Raw genomic sequence first — 20,275 nt, 5'->3', positions numbered from 1 at the left:
ACTTTGGAAGTTTGATGTTGAAGCTTAAAAACTTTAAGGATATATCATTATCAGAACAAAAAGGACTTAATATTTCGAAAACCATATTTTAAGAACAAATAAGATGCAAAGGTTGAAAAACTAGCTTGAGATATAAGAAGACTTTCTAATTGACCTGAGTTTGCATAATAATAAAAATATAAACCTTATTATTTAAAATTAGTTCAAAATAGCCTGAATGTGTGGTAACTATGTGCAATTGTTTAATGTGGTGAACTAAAAAAAAATACTTTTAAATTTGTAAATTTTTTCACAATGTTCAATACTATTGAAGTTGTGGGCTGCTATTTAAAAAAAGAAAACTTTGTACATATATTTTCACGTAACAAATAATGCTTATGATAAACTTGTAAGAGTAATGAGTCTATATTAATCAAACAAGTATGTACTGATATTTATATGTTTATTTATGTATGAAACGTAAACCTTGTATGAACTATTTGTCTATAAAAACTAATAAAGTCATATTTTTTTGTTTTATTTTTAATGTGTTACTTACAAAATAAATATCATTAATATTAGTTGTTGACAAAGAATAAGAAAACGACATTTTTGTACAACATCTATTGACAAATAAAAAACACATTTATTTACTAACAATAAAAAGCAAGCACAAAATTTAAGAGTGGAATAACTTAGACAAATTATACTAGGTACGAAAACAAATTAAATGTTTGTTTTAAACTTTTATTAAAGAATTAAACCCTATAAACTCTTTTAAAATATGAAAACTTAAAAATTAAAGTCAAAGCCTTTTAAGTAAAAAAACTAACACAGCTTTTCAATTTAGCTAAAAAAAATATTAATTTAATTGTTAAAAACTGTAAATCAACACAAATACTTTTAACTTTAACAATGAAGTTTGTCTGTAGAACAAAATAGATTGAAATTTTAAGTCAAAACTTATGTTTTTAAACTTAAGTTAACGTAATAATACCCGTAAAATTTTCACTTAAAGCCTTACAACCTATGATAACTGTGACCAAACATCACGTGATGATATTCTCCCGCCAAAATTTCACGGAATAAAAGTTTTCCCGCCAAATTTCCAATGCAACTTACTTTTTTTTAGGTTTCATTTCATCGTTCAAACTTCTCAGCAAAATTCTGTGCTTCAGGCTGGAATTGTTGTACTCATGACCCTGTGATTAATAAATATGTTTTGAGTTGGTTGGTTTATAAATACAATGTAAATTATTTGCCAAAAATTGATGTTAAATATCTAGCTGTGATGTAAATAATATGGTTTAACATCATAGCAAAACATTATGAGGCGTCTTGACTAATAAATGTGTATAAGTTTAAACTGCTAGAATTAGGGAACTTTTATTTATAAGATTTGTAATGAGATACAACTTCTTGTAAATTTACAAATGACTACAAAATTATGGCCAAATGTTGACTATTCTTAGCACAAATAAAAACTAAAAAAGAATATTTTTGCATATAAATATGTACGTGCCTTAATACTATTGTACAGCTAAATTTCGAACTCAAGTCCTTTTACACTTTCCAAAATATTCAAACAATAAAATATCATAGAAACACAACATTTAATAATTATTGTCTTAATTCAATAATTATTACTTACTTTACTCCAAGGAACCAGCATATGCGAACAAATAGCCAATAAAAAATTAATTTAAATCAAACAAAACATTTCAGCTCACTTCGCTTTTTTATAACACAATTTAGACAAAACATTTTAAAATTAAAACTAATATTAACCTTAGACCAACCAAATGAGCGAGATTACCCTTAGAAACAAACCTCAAGAACTTTTAAAACTTTCGACTCACTTTAAGACCGTTTAAATCAAACAAAATATTAAAAAATTAATTAAAATCTAAAACTAATGCCGACTATAGATCAATCGTAAGAACATATAAATACATTTTTTGATGACAAAACCCCTTAGAAATAAATCAAATATATATATATTCAAGCCCAACTTAAAATATTTGTAAATGAAAATCCAAATTTTTTTTAATTCATTATAATTAACAATTGAAAATCACACCTTAAATTAGATCTAATACAAATTTCAACCAACCTTGGACCAATCATAGCTTCCAGCATACGCGAACAAATTTCCCTGTGGATTGATATCACAAGCTGATATGGAAATATCGAGTTGTTCGCTGCCCTTCAGTTTGGTGCGGTCGTAGTGATTCCAAAAACTGAACTTGCCGTCCGATCCCACTGTGGCCAGTGTTCCGTGCTCGGGATGGAAGCATATGTCGTTGACCTGGAAGTTTGTTCTTGTAAATTTATTTACCGGAAAATTAATTTTCAACAAGTTTAGTATTCTTTTTATCGCTACGAAAGTTATTTATTATTATGAAACCATAAAACATTTTACCTTAGTTTTTAGTTATCATTAATTTTGTTAGTTTTATGTGTCAAAGGTGGAAGCATATGTCGTTTACCTTATATTATTTTACTGAATACTTATAAAATCTTATACACGTATAAATTTTTATTTTATTTGAAGGTCACTATTCCGACTGCGATGTTGAAACTTTGAAACAAGTAACCTGAGCAAAATGTTTACGTATCAGTTAATATATTTAATCTATAGTTAATGACAATATGATTTTTTCATTAACAACTTTCAGTTTTTGTTGATAACAAAATTTCTATCTGGTCAGAAAATGCTATTGTTAATATGCACAATTATTTCTTAAAACTATAAGTCTGTGACATTTTCTAGTAGTGTGATCATTATCAAGAATATTTGGTTGCGATGAAAATTTAGTGTTATGAAGAACTTATACAATCAGGCAAAAACAAAAGCAACTATTACTAATTTGTAACATCACAAAAATCATTATTTATATAACATATGATGCAAACTGATCAAGTTTAAAAGTTTAAACAAATGTTATAATAGATTTTATTTTCTTATTTTAATAACAAACACAAACTAACCGAATAAATTTGTTGCGGAGACACTGAATTGGGCGACCGATGACATTTGAACGTGAAGTTGTCGCGTCTGTCAGTAATACGGTAATTTTTTTTTTCATAACTGTTAAACGAAGAAACAACAAAAACAGAAAACAAATCAGTAATTATAACTAGAAAATTTGTTTGCTTTATTATTTAGTTTAGAAACTAATTATTAAAAATGTTTTTAAAATAATTTTTAGATCAGGAGTCCTTTTGAACAGGATCAGGAGTCCTTTTTTTAAAAAAAATTCAAGTAAATATAAAAAAAATTTTGCTCCATGATGTAGCATACAAACATAATTCAAAAACTATTTCACTTAAAAAAAACAATAAGACTATTATATGAAGGTTTTTAAACGTATTTATATACCATTTGCAACTTATTTGCAACAAGATTTTTATACAAATTTCATTTTCAAATTCATTTAAAATTTACCATTTGAAAATGGAACTAGTATAAAATCTTTGTGAAATTAAATATAAAACAAAATGATTAATTTGTTAATGATAAGTTGCAAATGGTACATAAACAATCGAGACAATTTTGACAACTGTTAACCAAGGTAGTGTAAATTAATTAAAAAAATAGTAAAATCAATTGAAACACTATTGTACATTTAATATTGTAATATACCGTATTTATTAAAACAAATACAATAACATAGATTACAAAATATATAAAAACAACAAACTCACGAAGTCACAGGATCAATGTAGCTGATGGCAACCCGTCCTTCGATGCAACCCAATGCAAAACCAACAGGATTTTGCTGAGATTTGTCCTTGAATATGCTGATGCAACGGTGCTGTAAAATATTAATAAAAAACATTATGGTGTATATTTATGTTAATATTGTATAGTTTCTGTTGTGATTTGTCCTTGAATATGCTGATGCAACGGTGCTGTAAAGAATAATAAAAAACATTATGGTGTATATTTATGTTAATAGTGTATAGTTTTTGTTGTGATTTGTCCTTGAATATACTGATGCAACGGTGCTGTGAAGAATAACAAAAAATATTATGGTGTATATTTATATTAATATTGTATAGTTTTTGTTGTGATTTGTCCTTATATATACTGATGCAACGGTGCTGTGAAGAATAACAAAAAATATTATGGTGTATATTTATATTAATATTGTATAGTTTTTGTTGTGATTTGTCCTTGAATATACTGATGCAACGGTGCTGTAAAGAATTAATTAAAAATATAAAGTTATCATAAACATATCAAGGATTTTGCTGAGATTTGTCCTTGAATATACTGATGCAACGGTGCTGTAAAGAATAATAAAAAACATTATGGTGTATATTTATGTTAATATTGTATAGTTTTTGTTGTGATTTGTCCTTGAATATGCTGATGCAACGGTGCTGTAAAGAATAATAAAAAACATTATGGTGTATATTTATGTTAATATTGTATAGTTTTTGTTGTGATTTGTCCTTGAATATGCTGATGCAACGGTGCTGTAAAGAATAATAAAAAACATTATGGTGTATATTTATGTTAATATTGTATAGTTTTTGCTGAGATTTGTCCTTGAATATACTGATGCAACGGTGCTGTAAAGAATAATAAAAAACATTATGGTGTATATTTATGTTAATATTGTATAGTTTTTGTTGTGATTTGTCCTTGAATATGCTGATGCAACGGTGCTGTAAAGAATAATAAAAAACATTATGGTGTATATTTATGTTAATATTGTATAGTTTTTGTTGTGATTTGTCCTTATATATACTGATGCAACGGTGCTGTAAAAAATAATAAAAAACATTATGGTGCATATTTATGTTAATATTGTATAGTTTTTGTTGTGATTTGTCCTTGAATATGCTGATGCAACGGTGCTGTAAAATATTAATAAAAAACATTAAGGTGTATATTTATGTTAATATTGTATCGTTTTTGTTGTGATTTGTCCTTGAATATGCTGATGCAACGGTGCTGTAAAGAATAATAAAAAACATTATGGTGTATATTTATGTTAATATTGTATAGTTTTTGTTGTGATTTGTCCTTGAATATGCTGATGCAACGGTGCTGTAAAGAATAATAAAAAACATTATGGTGTATATTTATGTTAATATTGTATAGTTTTTGTTGTGATTTGTCCTTGAATATGCTGATGCAACGGTGCTGTAAAGAATAATAAAAAACATTATGGTGTATATTTATGTTAATATTGTATAGATTTTGCTGAGATTTGTCCTTGAATATGCTGATGCAACGGTGCTGTAAAGAACAATAAAAAACATTATGGTGTATATTTATGTTAATGTTGTATAGTTTTTGCTGAGATTTGTCCTTGAATATGCTGATGCAACGGTGCTGTAAAGAATAATAAAAAACATTATGGTGTATATTTATGTTAATATTGTATAGTTTTTGTTGTGATTTGTCCTTGAATATGCTGATGCAACGGTGCTGTAAATTTTTTTTATATAGTTTAATATTGTATACAAGTCAGTTACTGACTTTTAGTATAAATTATACACTGTTTAAATGTTTATATATGGATTTTTTGTTGATTCATACTTTTCAATATAAAGATGCATCGTTACTAAAAAGATAAACAATTTTAAATTTACTGCTACAAAGGTGCTAAAAAAATGAATTGAAATTATACTGATTATGAGATGAAAGGTTTTTCATGTATAAATTACGTAGTCTGTTTTTGTATATTAAACTTTTAATGGGTAACATTATCATAAGTAAGATAATTTTAAGACTGATAGAAAAGTTAAGACATTAAAGCTTATTAGATTTGTAAAAATATAAACTTAAATATATTTAAAATCTGCAACTCTCTGGCTATAAACAAACGTCATTTTCTACGGACTTCAGAGCTTATAAACATCTATAATATGAAAATTTTTACCTGGTATTTTAGCGGGGATTCAATTTTTTTATGTTCTTTCGGTTCTTGCTGCAAGTTCAAACAGTAAAGATTTCTGTCGGCACAACTGATCATTGCCATTGGTCCTTTCTATAAAATATAAAATTATTAAATTTAATATAGATATGCAATTTTTTAATAATTAATATAACCAAACAAGATTTCTACCGGCACAAAAAATCATAGCCATTAGCCCTTTCTATATAATATAAAATTATAAACTTTTTTTCAGCGCTAGAAACTATCGCCATTGGACTTTTCTATACAATTTTAGCAAATTGTATACGTCAGTAATTAGTTAAGTAATGAAAACTTGGTAATTGTAAGAACAACTTATTGCTTTATTTCTATAAATACTAACCACATCAGCAGCATAAACTCTTTCGCTCAATTGAAGAGTTTTCATCGGAGTGGCTTGTCTTGTGTCCCAAAACTAGGAAATAAAATTATATTTTATTAATTGCTCAATACACTTCGGATAAACTTAGAATAAAATTTTGTATATCTACGATCATTACTAAACTAAAATTGTACAAGGTTAGAAAACAATTATGTTTGTATTAAAGCACCAGTAAGTTAAATATATCAAATAAAATATAAAATAACTATTTCACAAACCTTTACAGTTTTACCCCAGCTACCGGTCATCAAGCAAGAGTACGTTGATGTTTTATTTAATTATAAATTAAATAAGTAAAGTTATATATTCCACCAACCTTAACAGTTTTATCCCAACTACTAGTCGTTAAGCACGAATAAGTACTTGTTTAAACACAGTTTAAGTTAAACAAATACATAAACAAAACAAATAATAAATCACTTAATAACAAATACATAATTAACTCACTTTGACAGTCTTATCCCAGCTTCCGGTCATCAAGCAAGAGTAAGTTGACGTTTTGACCCAGTGGCAAGTTTTGATTGGAGCGTCGTGTTGGGCTACCTGAACCAACGAGTTCGCCTGTAGATCCCACATACGGGCTTGCTTGTCGCATGAAGCCACGAACACTCTGACTGGATCCTATAAAGAAATACACAAAACGTTGATTAAATTATTTTAACTTTTTAAATAGGCGCAAGTCCCGCCAGATCATAAATAAATGATATTTATAAAAGCAGTATTTTCTTTTTTAATGTTTTTATTTATATTTGTCTCTTAAATACCAAATACGGGTTTGTTTGTCACAACTTGCCATGATCACTCTGACAGGATCACATTATATGATTGGATGATAGTTAAGGACCAATGAATCTTATTGGTCTGCATATTATTTTGTAAGTTTTTTTTATTTTTTTGTTAGTAATATCCTACACACGGGCTTGCTTGTCACGACTTACCATAAAAACCGTGGATTGGATGTCAAACAAGTGATTTTTATTGGTTTGCACTAAGTCTAGTTTTTATACTGATTGTTTATATTTGTATGAAATCACTGTTTTGTTCTGCAGCATCTCAAAGTCAAATTTTCAAATAACAAACTGTTTACTTCATTATGCACATAACAATTGGCAACTTTGCCATAAACATTTTTGCTTGCAAAGCTGAAAGTGTAAATCTTATTGGTCAATAAATTGTTGCTTATGCTTTTATTGTATGTTGTATGGTGGACAGCGTTTTGAAGAGTTTGTTAAATTTGATTAAAAATGCTTTTTTGGATGAAATCGTCATTTAAAAAGTACTTTGTGGGACAAATTGGTTTAAAGGGGTTGCGCTTAACAGTTAAAAAGTAGAACAAGTGTAAAGATCATGGTTGCCACTGATCAAGCTCAGAAAAATTTTCTGACTTTTCCTGACTTTTTACCAAAATTTCCTGACTTTTCTAAATCAAACTCATAAATTAAACTTATTCTAAAATACATAATCTAACACTTGAAACTATATAAACCTTTCAATCTAATTTTAATACAGGTTAAAAACAACAGTTTTTTGCTGAATTCTATCATCAAACTTCCAGTACATCACTTAAACCATCTGTGTATGATTCATGTTTGTAATAAACAGCTCTATCAGCAAAATACTTGTATTATTACCTTATAAACACAGCTTGTTTGAAAAAAGACACAAATTTTTAGCATTTCCTAGCATAAATGTATCTAAATAAACGAAACGACATATAAGGAACTTTTACAATTAAAACTTTAAATCAATAAGGAACTTTCACAACTCAAACCTAAAAACAATAACGAACTTTTACAGTTAAAACATAAAAACAATAAAGAACTTAATCAAATACTGTTTTTTTAAATGTACGTACTGAAATTTATTTTCTCCTTTTTTTATTCGCACTTTAACCTCTTCATCTAATGAAGATATGGTGTCCTTCAATTGGTCTGCATTCCGCTTCAGTATACACATTAACTTGTTACATAAAACACTAAACTAACTGCTTAATTATAAAGAATTCAATTATTTATTTAAACAAAAAACACTTTGATTCTAAAATTATGCTAGATAAACTTTTGTGTATATACAACAGTTTCACTATGGAAGTGTCCTTGCTACAGATCATCAATACTAAAAAGCTTACAAAATCTGCTTGTTCAAGTAGGGTACTTGTTCATTATGTTAATAGAAAATTTTTGCAGTTTTATAAAAGATATTTTACTAATTTATACCAGATGAAGGCATTGGAAATAGAACTAAATATTTTTGTAAGTTTCTAGGAAAATTTTGAGATTTTTTTCTGACTTTAAAGGACTTTTAATTAATTTTCACCAGTTGAAGGCTTTAGAAAACAAAGCATTTTGTAAATTTAAACTGACAAAATCTGACCTTTTTTAAATTTTATCAAATTTCCTGACTTTTCCTGACTTTTTTTCTAAACCCCCCATTTTTTCCTGACTTTTGTCATTTTTTAAAATTTTTACTGACTTTTCCTGATTTCCTGACTTTTCCTGACCGAGTGGCAACCCTGAAAGATACAAAATTATGTTAAACTGATTTTTTTTATATTAATCAAAACAACTAGCAATATCAATACTACACATAATCAAGAATACTGACTTCACCCCAGCAAACGTCTAGCACGGGTGCATCGGCTTTCTGTTGAGCTTTCGGTTGAATTTTACCGCTTGACTCAATTTCCCAGCATCTTACCTGTTAAGTTAGTTAAATGTAAATATTAACTATTTCACTTTATCAGTAACTAATATACTGTAAACACTAGGTTGAATTTTACCGTTTTTTAATTTTATCAATCAATAAATCTTTTTAATTTACAGATTTTAATCAATTAAATGTAAATACTTAACCATTTTATGTTGTCAGTAAAAAATATTGAATAGTATCATGGGCCGAATTTAACCGCAGAAACTGTTGATTCAATCCTCTTAACTACAATTGAACTAAGAGTTAAAGTTATTTTACTAAATATTTCCACTATACTCTATTCCCAAACATACTGCCTTCCAAATAAAGAAAGTTTATCAGGGTTCGTGCGCGAAATTTTTTTCATTTAGCCTGACTGGGACCAATTTAGCCTGACATTTTTTCAAAATAAGGAAAATCCCCAAAAGAAGTTATTTTAGATATTGGGGGGTCTTAATTAGTACTATTGTAGTCTCCGACTTCAACTAGCTTTCTCTCAAAAATGTTTAGAACTTTAAAAATCTGCAAAAAGCAACTCATAGCTTAGTTACAACTCAATAAAATAATACTAAATTGTGAAAAAAGTGATTGACCCCCCCTCCCCCCTTAATATAGCAAATTCAGTGATAAGTTTTAAAACAAGTGTTATATCTAATCTAGTACTAGTGTAAAAATTTAACGTATATTACTAAACACAATTGATCAATGTAATTAAACAATAAGTAAAAACATTATAACCAGAAGATTTATAATAAAATGACATGCATTGTCGTGTTTTACTAAAACTTAAAATGAAACGCTTACACGAGTATTAAAATTCAAACAAACAGCTAAGTTGTTGAACAAAACTGTAATGTTTAAACTGTATTTTTTTATGAATTTTCATAATTATGACGTATATAATCTACTCAAAACAAAATAATGAAGACTCTTAAATATTTATTAAAGATTCAACAAAAGGTTTTAAGCATTTGTTTTTACAAATACTGACTGATTTTGTCTTTAATAACTAAATCATTATTTAGAAATAAATTCACATCTCAATTTGATCTTAAAAAGATTTCTCAATTTTTTTTTATCAAACATTTTGAAGCATTTGAACTGAGAAAAACTGAGATTCTCAAATTTTTAAATAAAAAAACCGATTTAGCATGACGTTTTTCAACTTTTTTCAAAAAAACTGATTTAGCCTGACGCGCACGAACCCTGTTTATTTACAACCTAACAAGGTTGCACTCTTTTTTTTCAAATTTAGATCTTCCAAATTTCTTCCAGGTTTTTAAAAGTACTTATTTTGGTTCTATTTTTAGCTTATAATTAAGTTAAAGGTAAGAAACTGTGTTAAATAGTATTAAAAAATTGAAAAGATACTGTAAAGTTACTTTAAATGTGTTTTTTATAAAAAAAATTTTTGATGATGACAAAAAAATATTATTTATATGATAGACTTTTTGTGTAAAATCGTAATTTTACTACTGAAAATGTTAAAATTATCAAAAATTCCAGGTTTTTCCAGGTTTTTTGATCAAAATTCTAGGTTTTTCCAATTTTTTTCGAAATTTCTCAAATTCCAGGTTTTTACAAGTTATTTTTACCTAAATTGTCGAATTTCAGGTTTTTCCAGGTAAAGTGGCAACCCTGAACCTAAGCAACACTGGTAGTCAATTAAGAAACTGTCGTAATAAAAACAAATGTAATTAAATGATACAGTTTTTTATACTGATCAAATATTGAAACAAAATTATCAGCAACAAACAGCGTTATCCCACGATCCAGATATGATGAAGTTGCCCATGGACGCTGGCGCGAACTTCAAGCTGCTGATGCAGTCGCTGGGCGGCTCCAACGCTTCGTAGTCCTTCATTGGATTGTGGCTGCCACTGCTTGTTGCCGCTGTTGAGCAGTAAACAGTTTTAATTAAACGTTAATGAGGGTTGATTTGATTAAATGTTTGGGTTTAAGTTTTTAATTGATTAAATGTTTTCTTTGTGAAGAATAAATTAATGTTCTATATATTTTTAATATTTATTGCTTAAAGGCATCAATACTTCTACTAAGAAAAAACTTTGATTGCTTATATAAACTATCAGTACTATTTCTATTTCAAAACTATTTTAAGATTTTTAAAAAACAGTACTGTGATAAATGTTTTTATTTAAAAAAATAGGTTTTGTTATATATTCCATGTAAAAACTTTAATAAAAAAAGCATTAATTTGTTACACATAACATTTTATTTCTTTTTTTATATAATAGTACGAATCAATTTAAGAAATACTAAAGCACAAAAAAAAAGCATTATGTAATTATCTACTTACAAAAGCTTAATTATCAAAAACTATACTAGACTATGAATACATTAAATGATAATATTGTTTTATTAATAACTTAATAAAAACGAAAGCTTTGTAAACAACCTTAAATTTAAGTCAGACATATTAAACAAAAATGTAAACTAAACTAAAACCATTGAAACTTTAAATCGATTAGTAATTAAAGCAAATAAATTTATAAATAACTTATATTTAATTTCATAAACATAAATAGTACTATAAGCATGCAAATGAATTGAAATGAAACGTACATTTTGAAGTCTTGCTACCTGAAAAAACACACAAATTATGAGAAAAATTTAAAATATTAAAACTTTAAAAAAGAATAAATATAAACAAAATAACTTATATATCAAAAATAATTAAATCACACTTTAATCATAACTTTTTAATAGTTATAAATTTTACTCAACATAAATATTCAAAGGTTATTTATCAATATTCATTATTAAAAATAAGCAAAAAAATAAAATTAGATGAAAAATAAGTTTTATTTTTTAGATGTTTTAATTTAATGTCCTAAAAAACTTAGTTTTAAAAAAACACAATCAACGCTAGAAAAAGTTTTTTTTTTCTAAAAAAATTATCGATTCTTAAATTATGATAATTTTTATATTAGAACTAACTTGACATTTAAAAACTACTGTGTATTTTTTTTAATTCGAAAAATTAACTAGTTTAATTACTTTCCAAATCAGACACTTTTTATTTTAGTTATTAAAAAGTTTAAAAGCAATTATTCTAGTTTAGCTCAAAATAAATTTTAAATTTAACTCATAAACCTATGTTTTTAAATTTACAAAAAAATAGATTACACTTTTTATTTCAAGCATTGGTAGTTATTAATTAAAAAAACAATAATAAGCTTTGAAAACTAACTAATACACGCCAAACAATCAAGCTGGTTACTTTATAAATTAAATCAAAATCTAATTAACAAATATTAATAAAAAACTTACTGCTTCCAAACAGGCTGTTACCCGATGAACCAAACAATGTCATTTTTCAGATATTTGTTTAAATTATTACTTATTTCTGTTAAAAGTACACATTTTATTTAAGTTTAATAATGAACGTGTTCAAGTACAATAATTTTTTTTGGTATTAACGAATATTTCTTTGTATTAAATCAATTAATAATAAAAAGTAATTACGACAATAATTTTTTGCTTTCACTGCTAAAATTAGTTTCAATGGATCTAAAATTATAACAAACATATCCAAGATATCAAGTAGATTTTTCTCTTATTAATTACAACTAAAAGAATAATGATAATCATCTTTAAAGCAACATTTAACAATAAGTATATTACTTAAAAATTGTTGAAATACTTAATAAAAAAGGGTAGAAGAAAATTAGTTTAAAAATATAGGCAGTTGAAAAACATTTAAAAATAATAAAACCACAAATTACTTAGAATTATGTTAACAATAAATTTTTAACAATTTAAAACATTATTAAACTTGATAATATAACATTAAGATTTGTTATTTTTATACATCAAGCATATAAATATATGCTTTAGTTATTATAGTAACTTTAAAATCTAAAAAACAAAGTCTAATTTAATTAAAATAGAACAAAACTAAACTCAAGACTATGAGACTTTTTTTTCATTTAAAATAATGGAGATCTAACTTTTTTTTTAGTCAAATTTACTTAGGGCATAAAAAAATTATAAGAAGTCAGTATCATTAAGTAATATAATTACTGATAAATACAAACAAACTTCTAGATTTAGTATGATTGAGGAATAAAACTATATTAACTACTAAATAAATAGTTGAAAATTTTATCGTATAGTGGAAATACTAACTATGATTATACAAAACCGTTCAACAACTACTTAAAATTGTAATTTTTTATCTTTTATCTAATAATACTAATTAAAAACAATAAATATGAAATTAACAATAGTATAATATAAAAATTGTTTAAGTAGTCTTTTAATAATTAATTCAATAGTCAGTCATTTTTCTAATATAATCAACTACCACCAGTCTTATTCGTGTTATAATTTTTCCTATACGCTTTGTAACTTTTCTTCGGTGGTTTTCTACCAGCATCATTGTTTTTCTGTGGTGAATTTTTATTATCTTTGTTATCAGCATTATTATTTTCTCCATTTACAAACGAAACTCCTTTCATGGCTTTCTCTATTTTCTTCTGGTTTACTTTATCAGCAATATTTTCATCGTTCATAAACTTCCAAGCTTCACGCCTCACCAACTTGCTATTTCCACCCCTGTTTTGGGAGATCCCACTATTTTTATCAGAAAACTCTGTCTTTGTTTCAAGTTTTGGGGTATTTTTATCAAAAAATCCCCTATTATGAGCGTCTCCCATGTTTCTGTAATATCCACCTCGGGAGCCCCTCCCCCTGAAATTCCCTCTCCTGCTTTTAAAATGATCCCCAAACACCTCGTTACTTTCCAAATACTCTTTCCTGTACTTGACTGCTGTGTCCTGTGGTTGCCTGGTAACGTCCACGGGCAGGTCAACATCCAGGGGCCGCTCGTCAAAACTGGTTGTTATCACAACCCCGTCATCGTCTCCTGGGACCAATTTATGGCGTTGCATAGCAACAGTCCCATTGTTTAAAGTTGCCATGGCGAAATTGGGGATGGCGTCCATGTACTTTGTGTTGTGGGTCACCTTATCGATCTTGGGGATTTTTTTCTTGTTTGCCCTGGCAACCATCTCGAAGCCCAGGCCCTTTTTGCTCTGCTGTCCCCAGTGTTGGATGGGTTCATGGAGTCCCTTGTTGTGGTCGGGACCCAGCCTGGGGTTCTGCGGGGTCCAGCCCTGGCTTTCCATTATTTTGGTTGCCACAGAAACGGATGGGTCGTCGTGGAGGGGTTTGTTGCTTGGATACGCTTGGTTGGTTTGACGATTGTTACTGGAAATAAATGTTTGTTTAGTATAAAACATAGCGACTTCAACTTTTAACTGAGAGAATAATTACAATTAAGTTTTATTGAAGTTTTAAAATCAAATTAAATAAACTATTGCAAAAAATTAATAGATATTACTTACTAAGGGTTGGTATTAGACTTCAAGTTAACAACAAAAACATTGATAAATTAAAATTTGTAAAATATCAGTTCAAACACCAACGTCCACCCTTCTCTTCTTTTCTTCTGCCTACTTCTCCTCCTACTATTCTTGCCACCACGACCACCATGGTTACCACCACGGTTACCATGACCACCAACACCATCTTCACCCTGGTAACCGATGCAGCTCCTGTCGAACTGTCCCCAGTGCTCCACCGGGTTCACCAGTCCCTCGTCGTTGATTCCGATTAGGGGGTTTTCCCTAGACCAGCCGTACTTGCTTAATATTTTGGCGCCAATTCCCTTCGTGTGCTGCTCGAAGTCGCCCAATTCAGCGGGTTTATTGCTGCTGGAATATTTTACGAAAGGTTTAGTTGGTGTTGGAAAGAAAGTTTAAATAAATCTAGTTACTAAAAATATTGACAAATTTCTGATTTAACTGATAAACCGTATATCTTTTCAGTTTTGATAGTTATAAACAAAACAATTTTATAACGTGTTATAAATATCATAACTTGTAATTTTTACTAATGTTTCTTTAATAATAATAGAAGTTACCACTTTGTATATAAAATATTTTATTTTAAATAATTAAATTGAAAATTAATTTAAGCTTGCTTTTAAAAATTTAACGATGTTTAATATACCATTTTCCAAAAAATAACAACAATCAAACTAACTTTTTTGGGTTCTTCAAAGCCACTCTGTTGTTCTTGTGGTGCTTCTTTTTACCCACAGATTTCCTCCAGCTGTAATCCATGCTGGTGGAAGGTTCGTTTTCACTTCTTTCTTTTTCTGGGTACAGTTCATGCCCGTCACGTAGTCTTAGGAATAAACACTTTAATATCAAATTTAAACAATTTATGCAAGTTTATAACATATATTTCATAACGTAAAATGTAGTAAACTTATAATACAACCATCCTCTCTGTAATGAATTTTCAATTTTTGTTTGCTACATTTGTAGGTGCTTACTTTATAAACTGTATTTTCTTTATAAGAACTGTTTTAAGTTTAAAAAGATAATTATAAAGATGAATGTCAAACAACTACCTCTTTTCCTCTTGTATTCTGATGAAATCCCTGGCATCCCTGTCACCGTGTTGCCCGTAATATTCCTGCATGTCGACGTTGAAATTATCAGCCGTCTGCTCGTCGAAATCACCTTCCTGCTGTTTCCAGTACTGCGCGTCTGTTTGTTTGTATTTATTAAATTAAACTAAATGCAAAGTAGATGTAGTTAAATTGAAATAACAAATTCGAAACTTAAAGACAAACTGTATTTTTAAGCGTCAGTTTATACACGATACTTAATTTATTTTTATCTCTAACCAATTCCTCTTCGAAACTTTTTTTTTAATTTTTTATACAGACTACCTTCTGTACATACCTTAATTAACTTCTTTAGACAAAAAACTATTTACCAGAAATGTTCAATTTTTTATTTATTAATAATTAAAATATTCTATTATATGCATTAATTTTCTCACCAGTATAATAAACCAATCCGCTGCCTCCCTTCTCCCACTTTTGCTCAATTTCTTCCTCGAACAACCTCTCTTTCTCCCTCCTTTGTGAAGTCACGTCTGACGTAACCGCCTCATGCTCTACGAAACTCTCACCGCGTCCGTTGTACATGACGTCATCGTTGTCACGGAAGTCCTGATCGAACCAGCTGTCGTCGTCATAGTCTGAAAAACATTACAGATTTAAAATGATGGTCTTTCTTATACGAAGAACATTTTATAAATTTCATTATTTTTTGTCGTCGTCGCAATCTAAGTTGTTTAAACATGGATTAAATATGCACTGTAAAAGCACATACAATATTTTTCTTACTTTACTAGTTTACATAACTAAATGCTTGGTAAAACATAAAAATTTAAACAACAATTACCACTGTGCGATGGGGATCTGGTGTTGTAAACTTTCTTGAAACTTTCATCATCATCCTCATTAGAATCGCTGGTATCTTGTTCACTATCATCTGCCACTGGCTCAGTTTTCACATTGGGGTTGTAGTTGAAAGGCACGTTGCCGTATTTTCCTTTCCTTTTACCTTCCTTTTTCATTCGAGAATTCAGCGTTTTGAGCAGGCTGCAACAAGATTGGGTGTGAAACATACTTACTTACTGAGTGACAAAAAATTAGCATAAAGTTTAAGAAAAAAAAAATTAAAATAAGCTTGAATGTGTGGTAACCCTAACTTTTTTATAATGGAAAAATTAAAATTAAAAAGTATTTGGGTTTACAACTCAAACATAACTCATCAAACCTACAGAGTAGAAAACATATTTGTGGTTAAAATATTTAGTGATTAGTATTTAAGTTCTTATCCAATCTAAATGATATTAGCACGAACAGTTTAATAAAATCAAACATATAATATACAGATAGAAGAAATACTTGGTTGTTAATATTTTGTAACCTACAGATGTAGGTACCTTTAATACTAAACTTAACTTAAACTAAATAATGATATTAATAATACTTGACTACTCTATATAAAACTAGGCATGACATGAGTTAACATATTTTATATAAAGAACTATTGCAAACACTAACAAATACATAAAGAACATCAAATTTAGAAAATACTTTAAATGTGGTCAAAACCTTTACACAAGATTTAATCTAGCAAGAATATACTTTAAGAATGTATAAAACAAAATACAATTTAACTACTTAGAATGTAAATAAGAAATACTTACAAAAATAATACTAATCAAAAAATACTTTATAAAACACAACAAAACAATATAAATGTCTATTCTTCATTATCATGTTTACTTCAGCAGGCTGTGGCTAGAATCTCCTTGTCTGTCTGTTGTATCAGCTTATATATAACATTCCCTAACTCAATGTTGCATCAGGGTTTCTGGTCTGCACTTTATTTTCTCCATTTGTCAACTGTATTAAACTTGCATCAGTATAAAACTTGACCTTGCGAGCTTTCTCTTAACGCTTGGATGAACTTTTAGCTCAAAACTTCCAACCAAATCTAAACAGTAATCAAGTGCAACTTGATATCCTGTTACAATTTTATTTACTAATTCAAAATATTTTTTAAATAACTTATTAAACAAAACAAACTGAGTTGGAAACGAGCAGTTTCTTATTTGCTCCTGTATGACATCGCTTGGAGTGCCGACATTTCCATTGGGGTAGCAGTGGGGAGGCCGGAACTCGGACATATTCTCCAACTCTCTCATTTCGTACTCGATAATTTCACCCTGGAACGATTTGCACGGCCTACCTCGAACTCGCACTTTGCTGAAAAACAAATGTATTTATGTAAAACTTGTTATTTGAATTGTTTAATCACTTTAAAATGCACATTGAAAAACTAACTTTTGCTTGCCTGGGGATGAAACGAAACTTCTTATTAAAATTAATATAAAAAACAACTTGTAAATCTTTTAATGTGTATAAAACAATTTCCAGAACTTATTAATATTACTCTAATACCAGATTGTGGCAGAAAAGAAAAAAGAACAAATTCAGCATTACTAAGATGATTTGAGAGATTATTATATGCTGACTTTAAGTCGAGCAAAGAAAGATGTTTTTTTAATTTGCATAGTGATAATAAAAAAAAATGTTTTCATGCCAAATTCTCCAAAACATTTAAGTCTTCACAACTTGCAATAATAATCAATGAAATTTTCATGAAAATTTTGCTAAATCTGTGAAAAAAGTATACAGATTACTTACAAAAATATAAGGAGAGCATAATTTCAAAATAGCAAGTTGAATATTGAAAAACTTTTGATTTTAACAAAATTTGATTGAAAAATTTTTTTTAACTGATTTACCTTTTTATATGCAGGAGCACTATTATTTTTGGATAATATATAGCTAACAAGTAGCGGTTTTTTAATTTAAAATTCAGTATAAAATGTTTGCTGAACACTATTTCTATCAAACCAAATATATTTAAATTTGAAAACAAGTTGTTAAATCATAAACAAAATTATGTGTATTCAGCGGTTTGAAAAACATTTTATTATAAAACAAAAGTCCAGCAAGCTTAAAAGTTTTAACATAAAAGGAAAATAAAATTTAACATAGCTGAAGAACTATTTTTTTATCAAAACAGTTTCAAGTTCCCACCTGTTTTCAAAGCGCTCATAAAAATTATCACAGGTTTAATACTAGAAAATTGAAAAATATTTTTGAAAAATAAAATTAAGATAAGTTCAACAAACAAACTAAGTGGTTAATTAGATGTATTTTGAATATCTTTTTACATTTCAAATGATTATCACCTGTTTTCAGAGCACTTTTCAACAACTTTTACAGGTTTGATGCTGCACAACAACGCAATACCGTTGGAGTACATGGGCCAGTAAGTTTGGTCGTACTTTCTAATGAAAGCTTGCTGCTTCCTCTCAGAGTCAAACGCCGCAATGGCAGAAAAGCTGAATCCACCTGTAATTGAGAATTGTGATAAAAATTCAAAACTGTAAGTTTAAACACTTTTTAACATAAATAACATTTAGATATTATTTAGAAAATATTTAGAAAATCCTAGTACATTGAGCTTCTATTAAATTAAATTATGTATGAATATATAGATTATAAATAAAACACCATTTAACAACTGAGTCCATTTTAAAATGTTGATAAAAAAATTGATATTTGAGTTTACTACAAAATAAAATAGAATTGTAAATACAAATTACTGTAAAACTATAAAATATACTCTAAAGCAGAAAATAATATATATTTAAAACAACTTAATAATTGATAAAGAACTTGAAAAAACCACAAAAATTCTATGGGGGTAAATAAATTTTTATAAACTTGAACTTAATTTTTAGAGTTTCTAAGCTACTTGTTGATTTATACAGACTTTTAATTTTAAACAAAGTTGGAAACTACAATTAATTACTTATGGGAGGAGAAACCTAAACTAAAGAACAAATAAAACTTACCAAAACCTATATTCTCCTATGTTTGCTGAAATAAATACCTAAAACTTAAAAGCAACTCCTTTTCAATATTAAGAAGAATTTTTCAAAAAAATTTCTAAATAAACAAAAAATTAAACTTTTTTATGTTGTGTGTCGTAAAACTTATACTTTTCAATTCTTAAAAAACTGTTTAGTGGCAAACTTATATATAAAATTATAACTCAACAAAAGCCTTTCTACGGGTGACTAAAAGGTTTATTTCTGTAGTGGAAGCAATGGAATCACATTAATAAATAACCAAATACATAAAAAAATCCCTAAAATCAGTTTTATTGCTTTCTTAGATTGAGAACTTATAATGAGATATTTGAAATTAAATATACTAAATACATAACAACTTACCTCTCCATGGATGGCTTGAAGGTCTGTTTCTGTAGTGGAAGCAATAAAATCCTCTCCTCTCAACGAACTCCCTGAAAAACTCCCGCAATCTGGTGCTGTTGAGCTGCGGTTGGATGTTTGGTATCACGCAATAATGGAGGCCTAAATGTTGATTTAAAATGGTATAAAATTGATAAATGAGTAATTCTATGTTTGCATAATATGAACTTTTGATATCACAAAAATTGAAGACTTGAAGTTAATAAAAAATTATGTAATTTAATAATTAAGTGTTAGGTTTTGTGCAAAACGAAGATCTGGTTTGTTTTAAAATAACAAATATGTATTTAAAACATGTAAACTTGTTCAAAAAGATTTCTTAGTATAAAGCAAAAGTGGAGACCTAAACATTGAGGCTGTATACATATTTTAAATACTTTTGATTTTCTGAAAACAATCTTAATGTAAATAGCGTGGGACCTAAAAAAAAACTTTAAAAAAATTTTACATTTGACAAGTATCACAAAAACACGTTTTAAAGTATTTTAGTTGACTTGAAAAAAGTTTCAGAAAGGCACTTCTTCACGGCTACAGTTATATCACA

The 20,275-nt window shown here is 27.9% G+C and overlaps 1 protein-coding gene across 1 annotated transcript; it reads right to left on the bottom strand.

Annotated features, from left to right (window-relative positions):
• Positions 1 to 669: 669 nt before the first annotated feature.
• On the bottom strand, positions 670 to 19,809 carry LOC145833621 (uncharacterized). The gene is made up of 19 exons (XM_082940774.1): positions 19,693 to 19,809; positions 18,643 to 18,805; positions 17,468 to 17,647; positions 16,272 to 16,471; positions 15,865 to 16,065; positions 15,428 to 15,566; positions 15,055 to 15,198; positions 14,436 to 14,723; positions 13,313 to 14,217; positions 12,280 to 12,321; positions 10,742 to 10,878; positions 8,902 to 8,994; positions 6,745 to 6,918; positions 6,259 to 6,330; positions 5,880 to 5,987; positions 3,688 to 3,797; positions 2,971 to 3,037; positions 2,093 to 2,287; positions 670 to 1,181 (listed from the first exon to the last, which is right to left on the bottom strand). The coding sequence occupies exons 2-19, from the start codon at positions 18,714 to 18,716 to the stop codon at positions 1,098 to 1,100; spliced, it is 3,213 nt and encodes a 1,070-aa protein (XP_082796900.1). The 5' UTR covers positions 18,717 to 18,805; positions 19,693 to 19,809; the 3' UTR covers positions 670 to 1,097.
• Positions 19,810 to 20,275: the final 466 nt, after the last annotated feature.

Source organism: Thalia democratica, chromosome 4 (assembly GCF_965202585.1).
Source record: "Thalia democratica chromosome 4, ktThaDemo2.hap1.1, whole genome shotgun sequence".
NCBI lineage: Eukaryota > Metazoa > Chordata > Thaliacea > Salpida > Salpidae > Thalia > Thalia democratica.
Note: the sequence above shows the minus strand (reverse complement) of the source record. Positions and strands in the feature narration are given on the sequence as shown.